General features: G+C 40.4%; 1 protein-coding gene across 3 annotated transcripts in view; it reads left to right on the top strand.

Moving 5' to 3' along the window:
• Positions 1 to 2448: 2448 nt before the first annotated feature.
• rae1 (ribonucleic acid export 1) overlaps positions 2449 to 24854 on the top strand; it is a 30678-nt gene continuing 8272 nt past the window's right edge. For 2 of the 3 annotated variants that reach the window (XM_034167220.1, XM_034167218.1), the window contains exons 1-10: positions 2449 to 2561; positions 4316 to 4433; positions 4540 to 4644; positions 5066 to 5158; positions 5252 to 5338; positions 5426 to 5512; positions 11373 to 11444; positions 11538 to 11645; positions 18743 to 18849; positions 19031 to 19106. In XM_034167220.1, the coding sequence (XP_034023111.1) occupies positions 4344 to 4433; positions 4540 to 4644; positions 5066 to 5158; positions 5252 to 5338; positions 5426 to 5512; positions 11373 to 11444; positions 11538 to 11645; positions 18743 to 18849; positions 19031 to 19106 (825 nt within the window). In that variant the 5' untranslated portion in view covers positions 2449 to 2561; positions 4316 to 4343. The remainder of the gene's footprint in view (positions 2562 to 4315; positions 4434 to 4539; positions 4645 to 5065; positions 5159 to 5251; positions 5339 to 5425; positions 5513 to 11372; positions 11445 to 11537; positions 11646 to 18742; positions 18850 to 19030; positions 19107 to 24854) is intronic. The other variant, XM_034167219.1, reaches the window with a different exon arrangement.

Below are 24854 nucleotides of genomic sequence, written 5' to 3'. Positions count from 1 at the left end.
AACATGTCGAATAATTCCGGGAGTGCTTCCGGAGACCTCCCGTGAAGACAGCGACAACGCGAACAACACGAACAACGGCATTTGATACTTTTTAATCGCCGTTTCATCCTGCCGCTTCCTGTAGTGCCGCCGTTCTCGTCACGCCGTGATGACCAATCAGGGACTGAATATGTAGTGACGTGGAGATGTCTGGAGTTTGAAGATGTGAACATGTCCTGTATCTGGTAGCAGCCTGTGAGCAGGACTTATGTCTCTTTTGTCCTTTATTTTACAATCATGACAGAGTTTTTGGAGCGAGCAGCAGCACCACAGCAGCGTGGAGCGGAGGTTCTTTTTATTTTTATTTTACGTGCGTGCGCGCGTGAATCGTCCTGGAGATTATTTGCTTATTAGCTACACAGCTGTATAATAAAGCAAATGGTGACTGGCTTCTAAACACAATTATGACAAAGTTTTTTGGGGGAAAGAGCGTGGAGGAGCCCCGCAGCAAACAGCAGCAGCAGGGAACGGAGTTTCTTTTTTCTTTCTTTTTTTTTTATGTGCACGCGAGCGAATCGTCTGTAGAGAATATTTTAGTAATTAACTACACAGATGTATAATAAAGTAAATGGTGACTGGTTTCTAAACACAATTATGACAGAGTTTTTTGGGGGAAAGAGCAAGGAGGAGCCCCGCTGCGCGCGCTCCGCCCCTTTCCACCGCGAAAACAGCCGGAACTACCGCGAACTTCGGTCTACGTACTACTCGCCGACAAAACCGTCTATATGTAACCTGGGCTTAAGTGATGAAGAATAATGACTGGTTACAGGTTTTCAACCTGCAATAATTGAAAAGGATGACTGGATGGATGTGAAATCTTAATCGGAAAGTTGCTTTAGTTGTGTGTGTCTGAACATAATTCTTAAAACACACAATCATGCATGTCCATCCATGATCTCTTTCTCTTATATAGCGTAATGTATAGTTGGCAACAAACAGCAGTGGCCACCAGGACCCTGAAATGTGCAACAAGGTTTCACAAGCAATTTGATAGGCCTCTCTATCGATATATCATGTTTTGTTATTCTGTATGTTAAAAGATGTCAGCATGGCCCAAAATAGGTGCTTCAATGGTCCTCACCTGTATCTGTCAGAACCCAAAATTTCAGGGTTGAATATACTTTACTTTATATGGAGTCACTTATGAAACTTTACAGACCCAGTGACTCACTGGCTGACTCCATACATTCATGCCATGCTGTTTGCAATGAATAAACATCTCCCAAGACTTATATATGTTATATGAATATTTCATGAAGAACTGTAAGCAACAGTGGTGTGAGGGTGTTTTCATATTAGGTAGGACTGAATCATATTGTGCCTGAGTTTGCCCCCCGTACCCAGCTTTCATAATGTAATGTTGTTCTGTACCCAAATACACTTGCATCATCATACTTCATCATTATGTGACATTGGTTGTGAACGTATGAGGATGTAAGTACTTGAATTATTCGAAAAATCTCAGAATTTTTGTTTATGATGTTCAGTTGTAACTGTCTCCTTTCATCAGCCCGAATATCCATCAAGTGTTTAACTTCTTCAACAGAACAGATACATTTTTCACTGCCATGCTTGAGAAAGACTGTTGCATACCTTAACGAGTAGTCCACTTCCGTGTTTTGGTACAGTTTGCTTTCGCAGCATGTGCAAACTGTGCACAAGTACACATAAACCAGACTCAAGGCCGCATTTTCAAGTGGCCGCAGCAACAGTTCTCTGATCAGTGCTTGATCTGGGCCCAAGAGATGGTGGCAGAGAAGAGAACACTGGACAAACTGCTGGACATTATGGATGATGCCAATCACCTTCTGCACCCGGTCATCAGCAACAAGAGGAGCCTTCCCCAAGTGCAGGACAAACTCTGCCTGGATGTAGTGAGGAAGTTTGACATCAAGATCCCTGAGTTAGCCAGATTCTTGCCACATTTGTGTTCAGACCTCGGTGAATCCCGCTCAAATCTGGCTTAAGCCCGGTGGGTTGATTGGGTTTTGATCAGGGACTTGGTGGAAAACAGGACTCTGTGATTAGCAACAAGGCTTCGTTAATCACTTGCAAATAAAAGGCCGACTTTACAGGTGCCTGTCTGAACATCCCCAGTCATGTCCCACTGCGCCAACACTAATTCCACTAACTGCAAATGATTACGTTGCCAACAAGGACCAGGACTGGAGGTTCACTGGTCTCAACTGTATCCATCAGAATCCAGGATTTCAGAGCTGAGTAGACAGTTGTTTTATGGACTTAGTGCTGGGAATTTTTATGATTTATTTATTTATTTATTTTTGCAGCCTGTCCTTGTTTTGCTTTACGCAGGGAATAAATTTCATGGGATTTGGTTTGTTTTTATGTTCATCTCAACATCACTTTTACTGCAGCGCACTGCCTCCACGTGTTCAAATCATGGAATCGCATGTGCAACGTCATCATACCTCGACTCTGAGCAGAAACAAGCGCCACATTTTTACTGCGGCAGAAATTATTTTTGCTGTGTTATTGTCACCTTCTACCCAAACGTGTTTGGGGTATGTATACTTGTGAAGCGGCTTATCTAATGTAGCAAATGTTCAGGCTCTGTGTTAAAAAACGTCTAAACTGCTGCTGCTTTTCTAACAGAAAACCGGGACGGGAAATGTGCTAACTGCGTTTAAAATAGCTATCCACCCATACAAATGTCATCCTAAACATTTGAAACAGTGTTAAATATGCAGATCCGTGTATTAATGACATAGTGTTCTGCAGTGTATATGATTTAAATGTGTTATTGTCATGCTTGCTGTTGTATGCTCTGAATTAGCATACAGACATGGATGCGGTTATTCGTACGCAGTAGTATTAATAATTACAAATTCTATTCGTACGTGGTTCACAAGCACACAGCTAAGCTTATTTTAACCCTGTGACAGTTTGTGAATTGTTATTGGTGTGTTAACATTAACAGGTATTGTAATAGTCACTCACTGACTGTCACGCTTACCTTTACCCTTAATTGTTAAGAGGTTTGATGAATTTACTGCACGTGTTGAGAGCACTGGAAATGGGGAGGTGATGGTCGAGCGGTTAAAATGATGGTTTTGAGACCGGAGGATCCTCGTTTGAAATCCCAATCATTGGAAACTCAATAAGGGCCCCTGGGCAAAGCCCTTAATTTCCCTAGTTCTTCCTGATGTGCAGTTGAGCACCTTGCTGCCATGCAAGGTGCTTAACTGCACATCGAGGAAAAGGGTGAATGTGAAGCATCATTGTAAAAAATTTTGAGCATCTGCTTCACCATAGAATCAGTCCCAGGCTGCTGGTGGATTCTAAAGTGTCTCGAAATGCTAAAGGAGTGGGCGCTAATGCATTTCAAACCAGCCAAGTTGAGATCAATGTGTGCTGTGAATTTGGTGACACCACTAGTGTCTCTTTTCTTTTTTGCACTTTGTAGATGGTCCATATGCTTCCTTTTTCTCAGCCACCTGCTCGTTTAGATCAGTGTTATTTTTTCAGCTCAGAGGATGGCTCACATGGATAAAAATAAGGTTGTAGCTCGTTGTCTACCTTCCTGAGGTTAGAAACTAGTGTTGTTTCTCTTAAGATTTATTGAGTTGTGAACTTTGATTCTGTGAATATTGTTCTAACTTGAGTCTCCAGGGGATTTTTCTGTCCTTCCTGAGTTTGACTGACACCTGTGTTACTGTTTGACAGGTGTACCGTCCCAGTCAAATTTCACACCTGCCACTGTCCCCAGAGTGGGTTACGTGCAGCGGGTCAGGGCATGTCACACCAGAGGCGAGAGCCTGTTTGGGGCTCGTTTCAGCGGCTGTATATTGCCATGGATATTGATAAAATCTCATCCGTAACCTTCCCTACTGTAGTGACACCCACCCCCTGTCCCCAACAACAAAAACACACACATTTTTGCTGTGATAGGGTTTGCGATCAAGATTTCCTGAAGTAATTGACCTGTAAACTGAAATCCGTAAACTATTTAAACTGAAAAAACTATATCATGACATTCACGTTTTGTGAGACCCGCGTTCACGTTTTGAGAAATATTTTTTTTTCAGTATTCACATTTTGCAGATAATTCATGATTTGCAGCTGATTCATGTTGTGGGGGTTAACATGGGGTCTTTATTTTGCATATATTGAAAGAATGTCTACATGTGCAGTCATAGATTTGTGGGATTATTTAACCTATAACTTCACTCATATTTAACAACAGAAGGCATATAACAACAGAATTCGTCCAGTATGATCCCAGTATGTAAATGCTTCCATTTTTTTCTTTCTCAGGTTTAGATTAGGAGTGACATAAATACACCATGAGTTTATTTGGGACAACTTCTGGGTTTGGTACTGGAGGCACCAGTGTCTTTGGAAGCACCACAACAGATACTCATAATCCAATGAAGGTAACCTGGCAGCAGAGCACCTGCTGGTGGTTTTATGAATAGTTATTTCAGACTGCAGAATATCTGTGCCGCGTCACCTTTTTTCTCATTGCTGATTTTCCTGCAGGATGTTGAAGTGACTTCACCACCAGATGACAGCATCAGCTGTTTGGCCTTTAGTCCTCCCACTCTGCCTGGAAACTTCCTCATTGGAGGATCTTGGGCTAATGATGTGAGTGTTTGTTTTAGTCTAGAGTATATTTGACAAAAAGAGCAGTGATGTCACCAATGCCCCATTCTCCTTGTACGTTGCTTCAGAATGGACATCCAGTGCAAAGCTTTTGCCAAATCAGTTTGAGGATCTGCTTTGCTAACCCCATGCAAACTCAAGAGAAGCTATACAAAATTAGTAATGTTTAGTAATAAGGTCACTGTTTCTCTTCTCCAAACCACAAGAATTAAAACTTCCTTTTACAGGGGACATAAGTAGTATCAATGACTTTGCAGCTGTTACACGTGCAATTCACAGGCATGAGAATTGGCACAGGGGTCTGCGTACATGTGAATTTATGTGAGACTGGTGTCCTGCTGCAAAACCTTGTTGCATTTTCTAGTGTTGGATAAAATACACATTTTTCATTGTCTGACCTTAGGTCCGGTGCTGGGAGGTGCAGGACAATGGACAAACTGTCCCCAAAGCCCAACAGATGCACACTGGCCCGGTATTGGATGTCTGCTGGAGTGATGTGAGTCTTTTTGCCCTTCACATGGTGTTGTTTCATCGCGGACTAAATACTGTATCGTAGTGTTACTTATACTACATGGTTCTGTTTTACCAGGATGGGAGTAAAGTGTTCACTGCTTCCTGTGACAAGACGGCCAAAATGTGGGATCTAAACAGCAATCAAGCAATGCAGATTGCACAAGTTAGACCACGATCTCCAGTTACAACATGTGCTTGTTAGAATGATACAGAATAGTTTTTGCATATGTCTTCAAATTTTTTTCCACAGCATGATGGTCCAATCAAAGCCATACAGTGGATTAAAGCACCAAACTATAGCTGTGTCATGACTGGCAGCTGGGACAAAACACTGAAGGTACAACAGCCATAGTAACACAATTATTCACAGTAGATTACACACGTACTTGCAGTGCATCTGGAAAGTATTCACAGCGCTTCACTTTTTCCACATAAGGTTATGTTACAGCCTTATTCCACAATGGATATAATTAATTTTTTCCTCAAAATTCTACACACAATACGTCATAATGACAACATGAAAAAAATTCTTTTTTTTCTATTTCTTTTTTGATTTTTTTTTCTTAAAAATAAAAAAACTTAAGAAATCACATGTATATAAGTATTCACAGCTTTGCCATGAAGCTCTAAATTGAGCTTCTACAACTTATTTGGAGTCCTCCTGGGGTAAATTCAGTTGATTGGACATGATTTGGAAAGGCACACACCTGTCTATGTAGTCTATAGACAGGATTGTCTCGAGGCACAAATCTGGGGAAGGTACAGAAACATTTGTAAAGATGTAAATGGAAGAAGTTTAGATCTACCAGGACTCTTCCTAGAGTTGGCCACCTGTCTAAACTGAGTGATCGGAGGAGAAGGGCCTTAGTCAGGGAGGTGACCAAGAACCTGATGGTTGCTCTGTCAGAGCTTCAGTATTTCTCTGTGGAGAGAGGAGAACCTTCCAGAAGGACAACCATCTCTGCAGCAATCCACCAATCAGGCTTGTATGGTGGAGTAGCCAGGTGGAAGCTACTCCTTAGTAAAAGGCACATGGCAGCCCACCTGGAGTTTGCCAGAAAGCACCTGAAGGACTCTCAGAACATGAGAAACAAAATTCTTTGGTCTGATGAGACAAAGATTGAACTCTTTGGCGTAAATGCCAGGTTTTGTGTTTGGAGGAAACCAGACACCATCCCTACAGTGAAGCATGGTGGTGGCAGCATCATGCTGTGGGGATGTTTTTCAGCAGCAGGAACTGGGAGACTAGTCAGGATTGAGGGAAAGATGAATGCATGAGTGTACAGAGACATCCTGAATGAAAACCTGCTCCAGAGCTCTCTTGACCTCAGACTGGGGTGACGGTTCATCTTTCAGCAGGACTGTTACGGTTGGAGAATCGGGTTTGAATGGTTGACCCAAATGCAGGAGCAGTAAAGCAGGCAAAAAGGTTTAAACAAGAGTTTATTAAACAACAAAGGACTGTGCAGTGGAAGGACTAAAGGAGGATGGACCATGAGGACTTGACTGACGGGACAGACAGGGCACCGAGACAGGGACTGGAACTAGGGAAGCGAGCCTGCGGAGCTGTTGGGACTGGATAAACTGCGGGGAAGAATGAGAGGGCAGGTGAGATAGTGAAGGTGCATTTGGGCTCACATCTGGAAATGAAAAGTCAAAACTAAACTAAATAGTTCATTCTGAGGTTCAGTTCATTCAGGTTTTCAGTTCAGAATCAAAATGTCAGTTCATTCCGAATTCAAGTTTAGATCAAAGTCCAGTTCAGATCAAAGTTCAAGGTTGAAGTCTTTGTTCATACAGGAATTCAGTTCTACATGACACACCATCAGTGGTGGGCACAGATAGCCAAAAAATTAACTTCGATAACAGATAATAAGATAACTGAAAAGTTATCTTTGATAAAGATAAACCACCCAAAGATGTCTCTGAAGTTACAGATAATCGATAACCGATAAATTCCGGTGTTGTCTATGGGACATTTGCAGTTACTAAAGAGCTGAAATTGATTTTTAACACGATCACTTTTGAAAGCATCAAAAGTGGTAAAAGACCTAAAGAATAAGCAAGAATGTTTGACCATGCTGCCTCCTGCAGGGAACAACACACACAAATCCTGAGAACACCCACAAAATCAACTCTTTACTAATCGTAATCATTTTTCTTTCAACATTCTGCCCCTGCTGGAAGCTCTTGTTTACAACAGCGCTCCCACCACAGAGGCACACCAAGAGCAGCCATAAGGCCAGCTCCCTGTCAATTTCAACACTCCGGTCAGGCGGAGGTCTTGAAAAATAAAGTCATACTAACTTATGGTTTTTTTGAAAATACTGATAGAATAACTCCATTAATGTCAATTCTGTCATTTTTGTTTTACTTATCTGACAACAATGTATGGTGTCCATCCACTTTTCAAAGACATAAATACAATACCAGAGGTGGCCAAACTGATCGTATCTGACAAACAGGTTGAAAAATTTAGAAGTAGATTTAAGTATATTTATACGGAGCCTGCTTAGGGACAAGGTGGTTAATTTTTTTTTGGCCCCGATTATTGCGTTTCCTCGCAATACCTTTTGCTTTCCCTCGCAATAATGTTTGAGTCCATATTTCCAGCCTGGTGACACAGAGGTTCGTTGAATCATTTGGATGGTTTGCACATCATGGATAACCAGAACTTGATTAAGTTTTACTTTAATCTTGGGCTCACATACAATAATATACTGGAGGCTTTGTCTGCGAGACACAGTGTGATTATGTGCATGAAGACTCTGAAGCGCATTTTAAAGAAAAACGGTCTGTTTCAGCAGAGATATGATGCACTAGAAGATACTGTGCATTTTATTCAGGGGGAACCTGAGCTTACGTAGCCAGGGGACAGTAAAAAAAGAAAAGAAAAACATTCATAAGGCACACTAACAGGTGTTGCTACTTACTATCACAGTAAACTACACTCAACAAAAATATAAACGCAACACTTTTGGTTTTGCTCCCATTTTGTATGAGATGAACTCAAAGATCTAAAACTTTTTCCACATACACAATATCACCATTTCCCTCAAATATTGTTCACAAACCAGTCTAAATCTGTGATAGTGAGCACTTCTCCTTTGCTGAGATAATCCATCCCATCTCACAGGTGTGCCATATCAAGATGCTGATTAGACACCATGATTAGTGCACAGGTGTGCCTTAAACTGCCCACAATAAAAGGCCACTCTGAAAGGTGCAGTTTTATCACACAGCACAATGCCACAGATGTCGCAAGATTTGAGGGAGCGTGCAATTGGCATGCTGACAGCAGGAATGTCAACCAGAGCTGTTGCTCGTGTATTGAATGTTCATTTCTCTACCATAAGCCGTCTCCAAAGGTGTTTCAGAGAATTTGGCAGTACATCCAACCAGCCTCACAACCGCAGACCATGTGTAACCACACCAGCCCAGGACCTCCACATCCAGCATGTTCACCTCCAAGATAATCTGAGACCAGCCACTCAGACAGCTGCTGAAACAATCGGTTTGCATAACCAAAGAATTTCTGCACAAACTGTCAGAAACCGTGTCAGGGAAGCTCATCTGCATGCTCGTCGTCCTCATCGGGGTCTCGACCTGACTCCAGTTCGTAGTCGTAACCGACTTGAGTGGGCAAATGCTCACATTCGCTGGTGTTTGGCACGTTGGAGAGGTGTTCTCTTCATGGATGAATCCCGATTCACACTGTTCAGGGCAGATGGCAGACAGCGTGTGTGGCGTTGTGTGGGTGAGCGGTTTTCTGATGTCAGTGTTGTGGATTGAGTGGCCCATGGTGGCGGTGGGGTTATGGTATGGGCAGGCGTCTGTTATGGACAAAGAACACAGGTGCATTTTATTGATGGCATTTTGAATGCACAGAGATACCGTGACGAGATCCTGAGGCCCATTGTTGTGCCATACATCCAAGAACATCACCTCATGTTGCAGCAGGATAATGCACGGCCCCATGTTGCAAGGATCTGTACACAATTCTTGGAAGCTGAAAATGTCCCAGTTCTTGCATGGCCGGCATACTCACCGGACATGTCACCCATTGAGCATGTTTGGGATGCTCTGACCCGGCGTATACGACAGCGTGTACCAGTTCCTGCCAATATCCAGCAACTTCGCACAGCCATTGAAGAGGAGTGGACCAACATTCCACAGGCCACAATTGACAACCTGGTCAACTCTATGAGAAGGAGATGTGTTGCACTGCATGAGGCAAATGGTGGTCACACCAGATACTGACTGGTATCCCCCCCCCCCAGTAAAACAAAACTGCACCTTTCAGAGTGGCCTTTTATTGTGGACAGTCTAAGGCACACCTAGGCACTAATCATGGTGTCTAATCAGCATCTTGATATGGCACACCTGTGAGGTGGGATGGATTATCTCAGCAAAGGAGAAGTGCTCACTATCACAGATTTAGATTGGTTTGTGAACAATATTTGAGGGAAATGGTGATATTGTGTATGTGGAAAAAGTTTTAGATCTTTGAGTTCATCTCATACAAAATGGGAACAAAACCAAAAGTGTTGCGTTTATATTTTTGTTGAGTGTATATTTCATACGGAGTCTTAGAGCTGTGCAAGTTGTACCAACTTACTCCCTCATCTCTCATGAATCCTGTTGCTGTGTGCGTGCGTGGTTTCAGCTTGTTTTGTTTATCACCACTTTCATCCCCAAAAAGACTTAAAGCTGTAATTGCAGCCAAAGGTGCATCAACAAAATATTGAACAAAGGGTGTGAATACTTATGTACCTGTGATTTCTTTCTCTTTTTTTTTTTAAGTTTTTCATGTTGTCATGAAATGGGGTGTTGTCAGTAGAATTTAGAATGAAAAATGAATTTGCTCCATTTTGGAATAAGGTTGTAACATAATAAAATGTGGAAAAAGGGAAGCGCTGTGAATACTTTCCAGTTGTACTGTAGAGACAGAATAAAACCAAATACAATTGTACCAAAACAAACTTGGCTGTTCCAGCCTTCATTCACACCCTGCATTGTCAATATCAGTCTTTTTAAAATTTTCTTTCCTCTGCATGTCATTTATTTTTCCTGCTGTTGTCCAAGTGTTCAATTTGGTGTTCTGATTGGTCAAAAGTAGAGCAAGCGGAGAGAGGACTGATACAGTAAGTGCAGCCCCGTGTCTGGAAGAAATAGACAGCGTGCTCTCTTTTTCTGTCTCGCTTTCTCTCTGAGTGAGAAGACGCAGCAGAGCTGTTCAAGTGGGGAAACATAACTTCATGCTTTTAGAGCACCAAACCCTGCTCATATGCAGTATATTTGTCTTTAAACCTTGAAAATATTTCTGCTCAGCGCAGTGGAAATGTGACATCATTTCTCCATTTGCACCCAACTCCATGGGAGACTGACATATTTGCCAACAGACAAAATATTTAAATATGTAACTAATCCTTTTGCGCTGTCCTTCATAGTGTGACTGGGCCATTAGCCTTGTTTCCTGAAGAATCTCAAAATGTCTTTGTATATTTTCTTGATGGTAACAGGTGAAGTTTTTAAGTAAGTTTCATGTGAAGGCAGGAGTAAATGTCATGTGGAAAAATGGTATTAAATTTTAATTAATTTAATTAGTTTCTAATGCGCCAAATCACAGCAAAAGCCGTCTCAAGGCGCCTTACACGAAACGATACAACATCAATTTAAATAAATAATTAAAAACGAATCAAAAATACTGTGTTTATTTTTGTTTCCATGCCTGACAATTCTTTGTGTCGTCGCCCCCCCCAAACCTGATTTTAGTAGTATGGCCAAATCGGTGGGTCACCCCTCTGAGTCTGGTCTGCTTGAAGTTTCTTCATCAAAAACACCTGAGAAAGTTTACTTAATTTGTCCAGTCCAGAAAGCAATACTGTTAAGGGGCGGAGCTTACCCATATGCTGGTCTTCAATAATTTAATACCGGGTTTCTCTACCCATCTCAAAGCATAACATATCATTTTCCACCAGTTTGCATAAGTATTGCCATTAGAGCACACAATTAGCGGTGATGGTGTAGACATCACCTGTAATTAAATGTCATTGTGAACTCTGCAACATTAGAAAAGTGGGAATAAAAATGGCATTAAGTGTGTCAACACTAGGCCTACTAGAAGTCTGTTGGCAAGCAACTACTGAGGGAATCCTGTGTGTTGTACTCGGAGTGCTTATCTGTTCTCTCTGCAGTTTTGGGACACCCGTTCTCCCAATCCCATGATGTCTCTGCAGATGCCAGAAAGGTGCTACTGTGCAGATGTTGTAAGTACTTTAAGAAATGCATACATGTGCTTTTGTTGAATGTATGAATGACTGAATAGGAGTATTCTTTTTCTGTGTGCATGTGCCTCATAGGTATATCCCATGGCGGTGGTTGCCACAGCTGAGAGAGGCCTGATAGTTTACCAACTAGAGAACCAGCCTTCTGAATTTCGCAGAATAGAGTCACCTCTTAAACATCAGGTGAAATATTTTCTCTTTATCCCCCCCCAGTTTGTTTGCAAATATACAAATAGATTGCTTCTGTGACTTCTTTCTCTTTTAATTTATTTACTTTTTAATTGTGTGGGGCTGCATGATTAATTGCATCACACTTAAATGTCAAATTAAATAACATCACCCAACAATGTTTTTTTTTCTTGCTTAGTTTAAAAAAAAATAGAAGAAAAGGTTCTCATTTTCCATCACTAAAAGAGTTCTGTTTGATATAACATAATGCAAGTTACTCCATTTTAAGGATTCTTACATTCACAGGGCTGCTTTGTTATTGTCTTTTTTTTTTTTACATACAGATGTTACGTATCAAGTTAACCATATTTTGTCACAGTCTGTTTTTCTGTATCTAACGGCAATAAATTGTAAGGAAGGAGGTTTCTGTAAATGTGACCTTATATTTAAGACTTTTATTGTGAAATAGTGGAAGGGAAGAACCTTATGTTTCCTTTGTGTTGTATTTGACCCTGAAAGACACTCCGTGCAGCAGAGTTTGCTTTGCTTTAGTCAGAACGAGTTTTTCAACTTTATTTTTAGTTTATAAATTTGATCTTCATTGCATTTGCCTACAAAATCACACTAATAATTCTGGAATGAGTCATTCTTTCCCATTAGAGTGATGAGACTTGGGGTTGTGCCATCTGGGAGATCACCTTTCTGGAAGCTGCCTATTTGTTTTGCTGCAGCCACTATATTATCCATGCTAGCAGTTAGGTGCTCATACTTGCTGTTGTTATTATTCTAGTGGTTATTAGTAATTATGGGAAGGTGTGTCATAAAATACAGCAGTACTTCACATGATCAGTGTGTCACACAAATAGACAACAGACTACGCTTTCATCACTTTCTTGCTTGGTGCCAAAATGTGGAAAGCCAGGTTGGAGAGCTCATAAAAACGACATTGTGTGGCTTGGGGGCTGTCAGCTGTAAGATCAACAAAAATCACATTAAGCAACAGGGTTCTCCCCAGAAATTTTTATTATAGCGGTGCGGTTGGGAACTATCACCGCTCGCAACGCTTCCACTCGGCGCCCTATCCGACCTTGTGTTCTGAAGCCCAAAGATAAAAATGAAAATCTTTTAGTACTGTTTCTGGTCTGATTCTGTGCTAAATTGTTCATTAGTTAAATTAATCTAAAATGGTTGTGTTTTGTTGACACACTGTATGTAACAAATGTGCAATAAACTTGTTTGAAAGAAAGAAAAATGTACAGAAAGACAATTTTAAATGTGGTAGATTCCAGACTTTTTTACACTTTTCCCCTGCATAGTTTTCAATTTAAAAAGTTTGAATTCCCAAGTCACAATATCACCAGGCTGGGGGCCATTCACTTCAAAGTGTGAGAATTCTTAGCTTGTCCTTGTGATTCAGATTTTGCCACTTCTCTATATTGTCAAAAAATAAAATAAAAATCGAAAAACAAAAGGTCCAGCTTTCCTCCCCGAGTCAGCAGGGGCATTTCTGGAAAATGTCTTTTTACTCTGCATCTGTCGGCATTTCTCAGAGTGTGATGTACATTTTCGGAAAAGCAGAAACATCAGGTTGACACAGTGAAGAAATGAACACTGCTTCCTCCGATAACGAAGCTTTTGAGCTTTCATTTGAAGTAAAGTTTTGGTTTTAAAGAGGCTGTACAGAGACAGGAGGAGACACACTTCACCCCAAAAGTCTTAATTTTTTCAGACTCTGTCATATTTTGGATTCAAATGTGTGGTGACGCTGCTTCTTTACAGGCTGGACATGCAGATGGATTTTTTTTACATTGGGGGAAAAGTCAGAATACATTATTTTCAGGAGATAATGTTTCTCTAACCATGAGGGAACTTTGTGAGGAGCTCTGCAAAACCAGCTGGTGGAGCGGACTTTGGCAATCACAAGTGGATGACTGTTCAGGTTTTTTTTCCTTCTTCTCAATGGAGCTGGTAGGGTTTATTTTTATTTTACTTTGAGAGTCTGTCTTGACGTGAGACTGTTCTGTAATGGAGCAGCGTGCACCACACTCACGCAATGTGCACGTGTAGTAAGTTTTTGCACAGTGAAAAGCGGCTGCTTTTACTGTGACTGCATTAAAATGAACAGTTATCACTGAAAAAACGAGTCATCATAACACCACATCACACTTATATAAACTTTGCAATTAATCTGTGGTTCCGTTTTTAACGTTAGCAGCGTTCAAGTGTGCGGTTTCCTTTAAGAAATGCTGTCGGAAACACTTGGAAATGTTCTGATTTCAGTGTGACTTGTCCTTTAAAACATAGAAGAATGGAAATAATGCACTCAGCTATCCAGCACCAAAGTCTCAGTGTGTCTCTGTACCTGAATAATTTTGAATTCCATTACTGTTTTCATCATAAAAGCCTCCCTATTCACTGTCACAGAGGCTGCAATATCGTTCTTAGCCTCTGATCTGATCGATCCACAGCAGACAGCGTTGATCGAGTCGGCTGTGCACCTGCCTCCATGACACTCGGCGCCGGCGTGCTTCCTCCCCAGACAGCCCAGCGATCAATGCGCCCCTGCCAAGATGAAAAAAAAATGCAGAGATCTGGCTTTGTGTAAGGATTGTTTTGTTATGGTTTGTGTCATCTGGATGCAAACAGGATAAAATAAAGAGCTAAAGTTTATGTGAAATTTCCCGCAAAAGAGTTTGCGTGCTGTTCAATTCCTACCAAGTCTCCCACTAAAACATCATGAGATGACACTACACTTTAGCTGCGCTAGATGGCAGTATGACAGCGTGGAGCCGTTGTTCCATTGTCTGGGGAGAATCCTGAGCAAGATTCTGAAATTCATGAGATTGTGTGCCGTACATTTTCATTGTGGTAATTCTCACACAGAAATACAGACACCCTGGTGCTTTCCAACAAGTTATACATGTGATCATCGATTTATTATGATTATCCATATTATACAGCCCAACACAGCAAGACCACCAGGTTTTGGGTTACTAAATAAATATTAAACATTTTTGCAACACGTTTACTGATTTAACCTTTGGTAACTGGGGGAAAGGGTTACAAGGCCGTACATTTCCCATGGCACCATTGGCAATTTTGCCAACAATTTTGCCTTTTTATATAGGTACAAATGTGATACTGGAGTGCACCACAGGTTGGGTGGCTTCTGTTTGAGCATTAGTTGTGCTTTCAAGTGCAGGTTTTGTTTCACATCTATGGACGTCACAGTACAGTTTGTCTCTCAGACAATTTGTTCCATTAATTTTAAGGTCTTCCTGTGATGTAAACCATTTTTTAGTTAATTATACCTTCATTTAAAATTCTTTCATACTTTGGCGTAACATGGGTAATGTCCACTCTGTTAGGTAACTCACACTCCGGCCTTTTGTTTGTAGAATCTCAAAAATTTTCTAAATTCATTTAAAAACAATTTATCTGCTTAGTAAGTGATCAGTTTTGAAGGAAATGTAAATTTTCTTTTTTCGTCTTGAACATGGATGCTGTCTTACACACAGTAGTGTTCAGAATAATAGTAGTGCTATGTGACTAAAAAGATTAATCCAGGTTTTGAGTATATTTCTTATTGTTACATGGGAAACAAGGTACCAGTAGATTCTCACAAATCCAACAAGACCAAGCATTCATGATATGCACACTCTTAAGGCTATGAAATTGGGCTATTAGTGAAAAAAATTAGAAAAGGGGGTGTTCACAATAATAGTAGTAGCTGCTGTTGACGCTACAAACTCAAAACTATTATGTTCAAACTGCTTTTTTAGCAATCCTGTGAATTACTAAACTAGTATTTAGTTGTATAACCACAGTTTTTCATGATTTCTTCACATCTGCAAGGCATTAATTTTGTTGGTTTGGAACCAAGATTTTGCTTGTTTACTAGTGTGCTTGGGGTCATTGTCTTGTTGAAACACCCATTTCAAGGGCATGTCCTCTTCAGCATAAGGCAACATGACCTCTTCAAGTATTTTGACATGTCCAAACTGATCCATGATACCTGGTATGCGATATATAGGCCCAACACCATAGTAGGAGAAACATGCCCATATCATGATGCTTGCACCACCATGCTTCACTATTTTCACTGTTAACTGTGGCTTGAATTCAGAGTTTGGGGGTCGTCTCACAAACTGTCTGCGGCCCTTGGACCCAAAAAGAACTATTTTACTCTTACCAGTCCACAAAATATTCCTCCATTTCTCTTGAGGCCAGTTGATGTGTTCTTTGGTAAATTGTAACCTCTTCTGCACGTCTTTTATTTAACAGAGGGACTTTGCGGGGGATTCTTGCAAATAAATTAGCTTCACACAGGCTTCTGTCACAGCACTTACAGGTAACTCCAGACTGTCTTTGATCATCCTGGAACTGATCAATGGGTGAGCCTTTGCCATTCTGGTTATTCTTCTATCCATTTTGATGGTTGTTTTCCATTTTCTTCCACGCGTCTCTGTTTTTTTTTTTTTTTTTTTTTTGTCCATTTTAAAGCATTGGAGATCATTGTAGATGAACAGCCTATAATTTTTTGCACCTGTGTATAAGTTTTCCCCTCTCCAATCAACTTTTTAATCAAACTATGCTGTTCTTCTGAACAATGTCTGGAACGTCCCATTTTCCTCAGGCTTTCAAAGAGAAAAGCATGTTCAACCGGTGCTGGCTTCATCCTTAAATAGGGGACACCTGATTCACACCTGTTTGTTCCACAAAATTGACGAACTCACTGACTGAATACCACACTACTATTATTGTGAACACCCCCTTTTCTACTTTTTTTTGTTTTTACTAATAGCCTTAAGAGTGTGCATATCATGAATGCTTCGTCTTGTTGGATTTGTGAGAATCTACTGAATCTACTGGTACCTTGTATCCCATGTAACAATAAGAAATATACTCAAAACCTGGATTAATCTTTTTAGTCACATAACACTACTATTATTCTGAACACTACTGTATGTTAGTTTTCTGAAGTCCATGGTTTTCTGAAACCCATGTGTTTACTAACTCGTTTTTGGGGGGGAAATGACAGCCATTTGGTTATTTTATTTGTTAGTAGTTATACTTGTGCACTGAAGTATTGTGTTTGTGCACATGAGCACGTTTTCCAGTGTCAAAGTGAAAAACATTGGGAAAATGTGTCAGGTGACCAGGTGATTGACTAACAGTGGGAGTAATTAACTGTCGAGTCATTCTCAAGTTATCAATCTGCAAGTCCCGAGTCAAGTCTCAAGTCAGCTGTTAAACACTTGGTGGTCATTATGACTTAAGAATTGACTTGGGACTTGCTGATTGATGACTTGAGAGTGACTTGATGGTGACTTACTCCCACCTTTGTTGCGTAATCATAGGTTTATGCTTGACGATATCTCAGATCAAGTTTGTCAGAAGGGATGAGGAAGCCTCTGACATCAGTTGAAAGAAAGGTCTGTGGTTTGATGAGGCCAACATTTCACTGGGAGAGCACCTTGTTTGGTGTGCACAAGCAGTACATCACAACTTTTTTTTCCTTTTCCAAAATGAGTCTTTTCATTTTGAGTATCTGTCAATACTGAATTTGATATCAAGGCTTTTAAAATATTTCTCAAATGCTAAAAAGTCACATTTTTTTTATGTATTTCATGCTACAAATAAAAAAGCCACTAGCCTTGAGATGGATACCCCCTTCACTCGGTAGAAATTATTTCTGGAATCTGCTGGGAACAAACAATCCCATGTGTGCCACATTCCCCAACGAATGCACAATGCCCAAAAGAAAGACACGCACACACAAAAGAAAAATGTTGCTTATTTGCTGTGATTATGGGAAAATGTGACCACTGTGTTACAACAACTAGAAGGCACTCAGAGATCACATAGCTCCACAAACACCACATATTGCTTAAAACCTTGGATCCAAAACATGTTCTGGATCAAATTTAAAATAAAACCCCTCACTTTTTGGAACATTATCCATCTGCTGCTCACCAGATTTCTTAAACATTTTGAGTTAAATGTAGCTGTCTGCCAAACATGCTTCTGCATCTCAGTTCTAGAATGTATTCACCTCCAAAATTGACTCACTTACTTCCTGGAATATTATCTATCTGCTGGCCAAATTTCACTGATATCCGTTTATTACTTTTTGAGTCATAATGTCAACAAACACCAGTTAAACATTACCTTCTTGGTGGCGGTAAGAACAAGCGTGTTAGCAGAGAGGAACGAATGTGTGACAGTTAGCAATGAGTGCGATAAACGTTTCAACCGCTTGTGGAATGTTTCCTCCTCATTTTGGAGGCAAAAGTGGGTGTAAATGCTATTATTTGTGTGTGGCTTTTTAAAGTAATTTATCAGAGAAATTGAGTACAAAAAAGGTTTTGCAAAAAAAAAACAAACAAAAAAAACATTGTTTTGTGTATATATTAATTTAAAGTATAATTATTGGTGAATGGGGGATGTGTATGACAGTTTCTCCCAGCTGAGTTTTTCCACTGGATATCCCCGCTTACATTTGCCTGCAGATTGAGCAGCGCTGCTTTCTCGCAGTTTTGTATGAGCTTTTGTTTTATTTGGCCACTGAGAGGAATGTGGGGATGGGTTTGTTTGTCTGCAAGCAATCCCACAATGCATTTTTCTACGACACTGGTCTGTCAGTGAAGAGGTTCTAAAAATCAATGATAGAAATTTGTTTGATAGACTGTAGACAGTGTAGGCTGTAAACCATAAAAGTGTGACCACTCAATACTGAGTTGAATCAGCTGAATCAATTATTTTGTTTTGTTTTTATTAATTTAGATTACATTATAAAGATGTTTTTGCTTTGATATGACATAGTCCATAGGTCTGTCTTTTTACTTGTTTTCTTCAAGATTTAATTTTTCCTGCAAACATGAAGTGTGTGTGTGTGTATATGTATGTATATATATGTGTGTGTGTGTATATATATATATATATATATATATATATATATATATATATATATATATATATATATATATATTATATAAAGAGAGAGAGAGATATAAAAGGTCTTCCTTTGCCATGTCAAGTGTAAAGTCACAATAGTTTGGCTCATTTACATGACAACTTTGACACCATGTTGGGTTTTCAATACTCTGCAGCATCGTTGTGTTGCCATATTCAAGGACAAGCAGAACAAGCCTACGGGATTTGCACTGGGAAGCATTGAGGGCCGTGTGGCCATCCACTATATCAACCCTCCAAACCCGTAAGTGGCAAGAAAATGTCTATTATTAGCAGGGAATTAATTTTTACACAAGCATCTTTAGAGCTGTCTTCAATGAAATCCACTTTGTTTTTTTCTTGTGCAGTCATCTTTTTAACAAAATGTAGTTTTCACTCAGACCATAGCAAGGTATGACATGAATGCGTTTCCTAATCTATTTCAGAGCCAAAGATAACTTCACATTCAAGTGCCACAGGTCTAATGGAACCAACACAACCACTCCACAGGACATCTATGCTGTAAGTAATATCTACGGTAATGTTTATATTGTGAGAGAAGTGTTTTTGTGCATTAATTTGGGTAATGGCACATTTTTGAGGTTTAAACCATAGAGTCCCCAAATTTGGGGACTTGCCCTGTTTTGGAACATTTGAAGACTAATAACTAACCAATGCTGACACCAACATACACTTATTATACATCAAAATGTCAATCAAAGTCTCCTCTACAAAAGTATCTACTTCAATCACATAACTAACCACAGCTGAAATGCCATGCAAATAAAGACATAAATCAAAATTGATTTTTGGGGGGGAACAAAAACCTCATTTACTCCTACCAAGTATTATTTACTTTCAATTTTTTGCATCCATGACATCCCCTAGGACCTGTCTTTTAGCTGATCCAAACGTTTGCATTTTTGACCTTGTACAAGCTGAGAAATAAATCATAATATATGGGTATGTGATTTTGGTGAAATAACCTCTAGGACTTAAGGGGTTAAAGGGTTATAACAACAAAGCAGTTTTTATTATAGATACATTTGGTATAATTAAGAATACTAAGTGTTATTCATAATATCGTTATTTATAATACACTTTCACATGTGAAATTTTAAAGTAGTTTACTATACTAAAACAAAAAATTGAACAGTTAAGCATTATGCGAATCAAAGAGCTGAAGGCCAGAACACAGACAGAAATCCAATCAAACATCACATTGAGCTAGATAAAATAAAACCATCTGTGAATCATAACTGGCAAGAAAGAAAGATGAGTTTGTTTGTTTTTTTACTGAATATGATAGTCACATTCAGTAAACAGATGCACTGGGGCACAATTAACAACGAAATCTACTGCCTGCCATCTTCATCTTTTCCATGAGGAATACATAATAACCTGGTACAAACGGTTGGTGATACCACATAAAGCTCAAGCTGGTAGCAGAAACCTTTTACTTAAAACATTATTTCTTAAGAACAAAGAACATTGTTTTTCTTTTTCTTCTTTACACTATTACTTCTTTATACTACTACTGTGGAAGGAAAAGAAGAAGTTGCCTCTGTTAATACAGTAAAACTTGAGTAAAAATCCTAATGCTTTTGTATGGTTTTCCATATAATGAACATTGTATGTACCGGATTTTGTATAACAGATTTTCCCTCACATCGGACAAAACGCCTGATCACAATGCATTTTCATTAAAAACCCCTCACCTATACCGGACAGAGCAGTCTGGACATGCCCAGTTGCAACAGAAATACGAAATGAAGATTAGTACTGACACTCAGCGATTCAAGGAAAGTGGGTACTGTGTTTCCGTGATTAAAAGCCCAGCCATTTACTTTTTTCAAACCATGCTCAGACCCAGTGCTAAACGAGGCACGGTGTAATTCAGGGCCGGCAATTATTAACAAAATTCTGCTTGCTGTCTACACTGCAATATGTTGTTAAGTTTCACACACGTACCTGGGTGTGGTGAACCAAAGGCAACCACTTTAGATCAGATCCCTCTGCATAGCTGCGACCTGATGTGCAACCTGATGTGAACCTGCTTTAATGACAGAGACCGCAAGGGCTGTGATTTCTCACAATGGCGTTTATTTTTTCAGACTGTTTTGATCAGTCGCGGCCCGGGTTAACAACGTCCGCCACCGGTGCTGTTGCCCAACAGGGTGCCGGTGGAAATTGGGCTACTGCTGGGTGAAGACGACGAAGAAGAGGAGGAGAACGTTTCCACAAACAGCGGGAGAAGAAGAAAACTAGAAGGGTGGAAATGAGAGTAGGGACTTTGAATGTTGGTAGTATGACTGGTAAAGGGAGAGAGCTGACTGATATGATGGAGAGGAGAAAGGTAGACATATTGTGTGTGCAAGAGACAAAGTGGAAGGGAAGTAAGAGCAGGAGCATCTGCGGTAGGTACAAGTTGTTGTACCATGGTGAGGACAGGAAGAGAAATGGTGTTGGGGTCATTTTAAAGGAAGAGTATGTTAAAAGTGTGTTGGAGGTTAATCGAGTGTCTGACAGGGTGATGAGTGTGAAGTTGGAAATTGAAGGGGTGATGATGAATATCATCAGTGCATATGCCCCACAGGTAGGTTGTGAGATGAAGGAGAAAGAAGATTTCTGGAGTGTGTTAGATGAGGTGGTGGAGAGTGTGCCCAAGCATGAAAGAGTGGTGATAGGAGCAGACTTCAGTGGCCATGTTGGTGAACGGAACAGAGGTGATGAGGAAGTAATGGGTAGATATGGTATCAAGGATAGGAATGGGGAAGGACAGATGGTAGTTGATTTTGCAAAAAGGATGGAAATGGCTGTGGTGAATACCTACTTTAAGAAAAGGGAGGAGCACAGACTATCATATAAGAGTGGAGGAAGGTGCACACAGGTGGACTACATTCTTTATAGGAGATGCAAGCTAAAGGAAATCAGAGACTGTAAGGTGGTGGCAGGAGAGAGTGTCATTAGACAGCATACAACCCCTGGCAATAATTATGGAATCACCAGCCTTGGAGGATGTTCATTCAGTTGTTTAATTTTGTAGAAAAAAAGCAGATCACAGACATGACACAAAACTGAAGTAATTTCAAATGGCAACTTCCTGGCTTTAAGAAACACTATAAGAAATCAGGAAAAAATAATTGTGGCAGTCAGTAACGGTTACTTTTTTAGACCAATCAGAGGGAAAAAAATATGGACTCACTCAATTCTAAGGAATAAATTATGGAATCACCCTGTAAATTTTCATCCCGAAAACTAACACCTGCATCAAATCAGATCTGCTCTTTAGTCTGCATCTAAAAAGGAGTGATCACACCTTGGAGAGCCATTGCACCAAGTGGACTGACATGAATCATGGCTCCAACACGAGAGATGTCAATTGAAACAAAGGAGAGGATTATCAAACTCTTAAAAGAGGGTAAATCATCATGCAATGTTGCAAAAGATGTTGGTTGTCCACAGTCAGTTGTGTCTAAACTCTGGATCAAATACAAACAACATGGGAAGATTGTTAAAGGCAAACATACTGGTAGACCAAGGAAGACATCAAAGCGTCAAGACAGAAAACTTAAAGCAATATGTCTCAAAAATCGAAAATGCACAACAAAACAAATGAGGAACGAATGGGAGGAAACTGGAGTCAACGTCTGACCAAACTGTAAGAAACCGCCTAAAGGAAATGGGATTTACATACAGAAAAGCTAAACGAAAGCCATCATTAACACCTAAACAGAAAAAAACAAGGTTACAATGGGCTAAGGAAAAGCAATCGTGGACTGTGGATGACTGGATGAAAGTCATATTCAGTAATGAATCTCGAATCTGCATTGGGCAAGGTGATGATGCTGGAACTTTTGTTTGGTGCCGTTCCAATGAGATGTGTAAAGATGACTGCCTGAAGAGAACATGTAAATTTCCACAGTCATTGATGATATGGGGCTGCATGTCAGGTAAAGGCACTGGGGAGATGGCTGTCATTACATCATCAATAAATGCACAAGTTTACTTTGATATTTTGGACACTTTTCTTATCCCATCAATTGAAAGGATGTGTGGGGATGATGAAAATATTTTTCAAGATGATAATGCATCTTGCCATAGAGCAAAAACTGAAAACATTCCTTGAAAAAAGACACATAGGGTCAATGTCATGGCCTGCAAATAGTCCGGATCTTAATCCAATTGAAAATCTTTGGAAGTTGAAGAAAATGGTCCATGACAAGGCTCCAACCTGCAAAGCTGATCTGGCAACAGCAGTCAGAGAAAGTTGAAGCCAGATTGATGAAGAGTACTGTTTGTCACTCATTAAGTCCATGCCTCAGAGACTGTAAGCTGTTATAAAAGCCAGAGGTGGTGCAACAAAATACTAGTGATGTGTTGGAGCGTTCTTTTGTTTTTCATGATTCCATAATTTTTTCCTGAGAATTGAGTGATTCCATATTTTTTTCTCTCTGCTTGGTCTAAAAAAGTAACCGTTACTGACTGCCACAATTTTTTTTTTCCTGATTTCTTAGTGTTTCTTAAAGCCAGAAAGTTGCCATTTGAAATGATTTTGGTTTTGTGTCATGTCTGTGATCTGCTTTTTTCTACAAAATTAAACAACTGAATGAACATCCTCCGAGGCCGGTGATTCCATAATTTTTGCCAGGGGTTGTAGGATGAATTTAGAGGTAAAGAAGAAGAAGAGAGTGAGAGCTCAACAAAGGATCAGATGGTGGAAGCTGAAGGAGGAAGACTGTTGTGTGAAATTTAGCGAGCAGGTGAGAAGCACTGGTTGGAGGGGAAGCAATTTTGGACAACTGGAAAAGTACTGCAGATGTGGTGAGGGAGACAGCTAGGACAGTACTGGGTGTGACATCTGGACAGTGGAAGGAAGACAAGGAGACTTGGTGGTGGAATGAAGAGGTCCAGGAAAGCATAAGGAAATAGAGGCTGGCGAAAAAGTTTTGGGATAGTTGTAGAGATGAACAAAGTAGACGGGAGTACAAGGAGATGCTGTGTTATGCGAAAAGAGAAGTGGCAAAAGCGAAGGAAAAGGCATATTGCAAGATGTACAAGAAGTTGAATATTAAGGAAGGAGAAAAGGACTTGTACCGATTGGCCAGACAAAGGGACAGAGCTGGAAAGGATGTGCAGCAGGTTAGGGTGGTAAAAGATGCACATGGTAATGTTCTGACAAGTGAAGGTGTGTGCTGAGAAGGTGGAGGGAATATTTTGAAGAGCTGATGAATAAAGAAAATGAGCGAGAGAAAAGGCTGGATGATGTGGTGAGAGTAAATCAGGAAGTACAAGAGATTAGTAAGGAAGAAGTGAGGGCTGCTATCAAGAGGATGAAGAGTGGAAAGGCAGTTGGTCCAGATGACATTCCCGTGGAGGCATGGAAATGTCTAGGAGAGATGGCAGTAGAGTTTCTAACCAGATTGTTTAATAAAATCTTGGAAAGTGAGAGGATGCCTGAGGAGTGGAGACGAAGTGTGCTGGTTCCTATTTTCAAGAACAAGGGTGATGTGCAGAGCTGCAGTAACTACAGAGGCATAAAGTTGATCAGCCACAGCATGAAGTTATGGGAAAGAGTAGTAGAAGCTAGGCTTAGAAAACAGGTGAAGATCTGTGAGCAGCAATATGGTTTCATGCCAAGAAAGAGCACTACAGTTGCAGTGTTTGCTCTGAGAATACTGTTGAAGTACAGAGAAGGCCAGAAAGAGTTACATTGTGTGTTTGTGGACTTAGATAAAGCTTATGACAGGGTGCCAAGAGAAGAGCTGTGGTATTGTATGAGGAAGTCTGTAGTGGCAGAGAAGTATGTTAGGGTAGTGCAGGACATGTACAAGAATAATGTGACAGCGGTGAGATGCGCAGTCGGAATGACAGACTCATTCAAGGTGGAGGTGGGATTAGACCAAGGATCAGCTCTGAGTCCTTTCTTGTTTGCAGTGGTTATGGACAGATTGACGGATGAAGAGAGTACAGTAGTGAGACCAGCTATGTTGTACGGCTTAGAGATGGTGGCACTAACAAAAAGACAGGAGGCAGAGCTGGAGGTGGCAGAGCTGAAGATGTTGAGATTCTCTTTGGGAGTAACAAGAATGGACAAGATTAGGAATGAACATCAGGGACAGCTCAGGTGGGACGGTTTGGAGACAAAGTCAGAGAGGCGCGATTGAGATGGTTTGGACGTGCAGAGGAGGGACCCAGGCTATATAGGGAGAAGGATGCTGAGGATGGAGCCACCAGGCAGGAGGAGAAGAGGGAGGCCAAAGAGGAGGT

This window comes from Thalassophryne amazonica, chromosome 3 (genome assembly GCF_902500255.1).
Source record: "Thalassophryne amazonica chromosome 3, fThaAma1.1, whole genome shotgun sequence".
Taxonomy (NCBI): domain Eukaryota; kingdom Metazoa; phylum Chordata; class Actinopteri; order Batrachoidiformes; family Batrachoididae; genus Thalassophryne; species Thalassophryne amazonica.
Note: the sequence above shows the minus strand (reverse complement) of the source record. Positions and strands in the feature narration are given on the sequence as shown.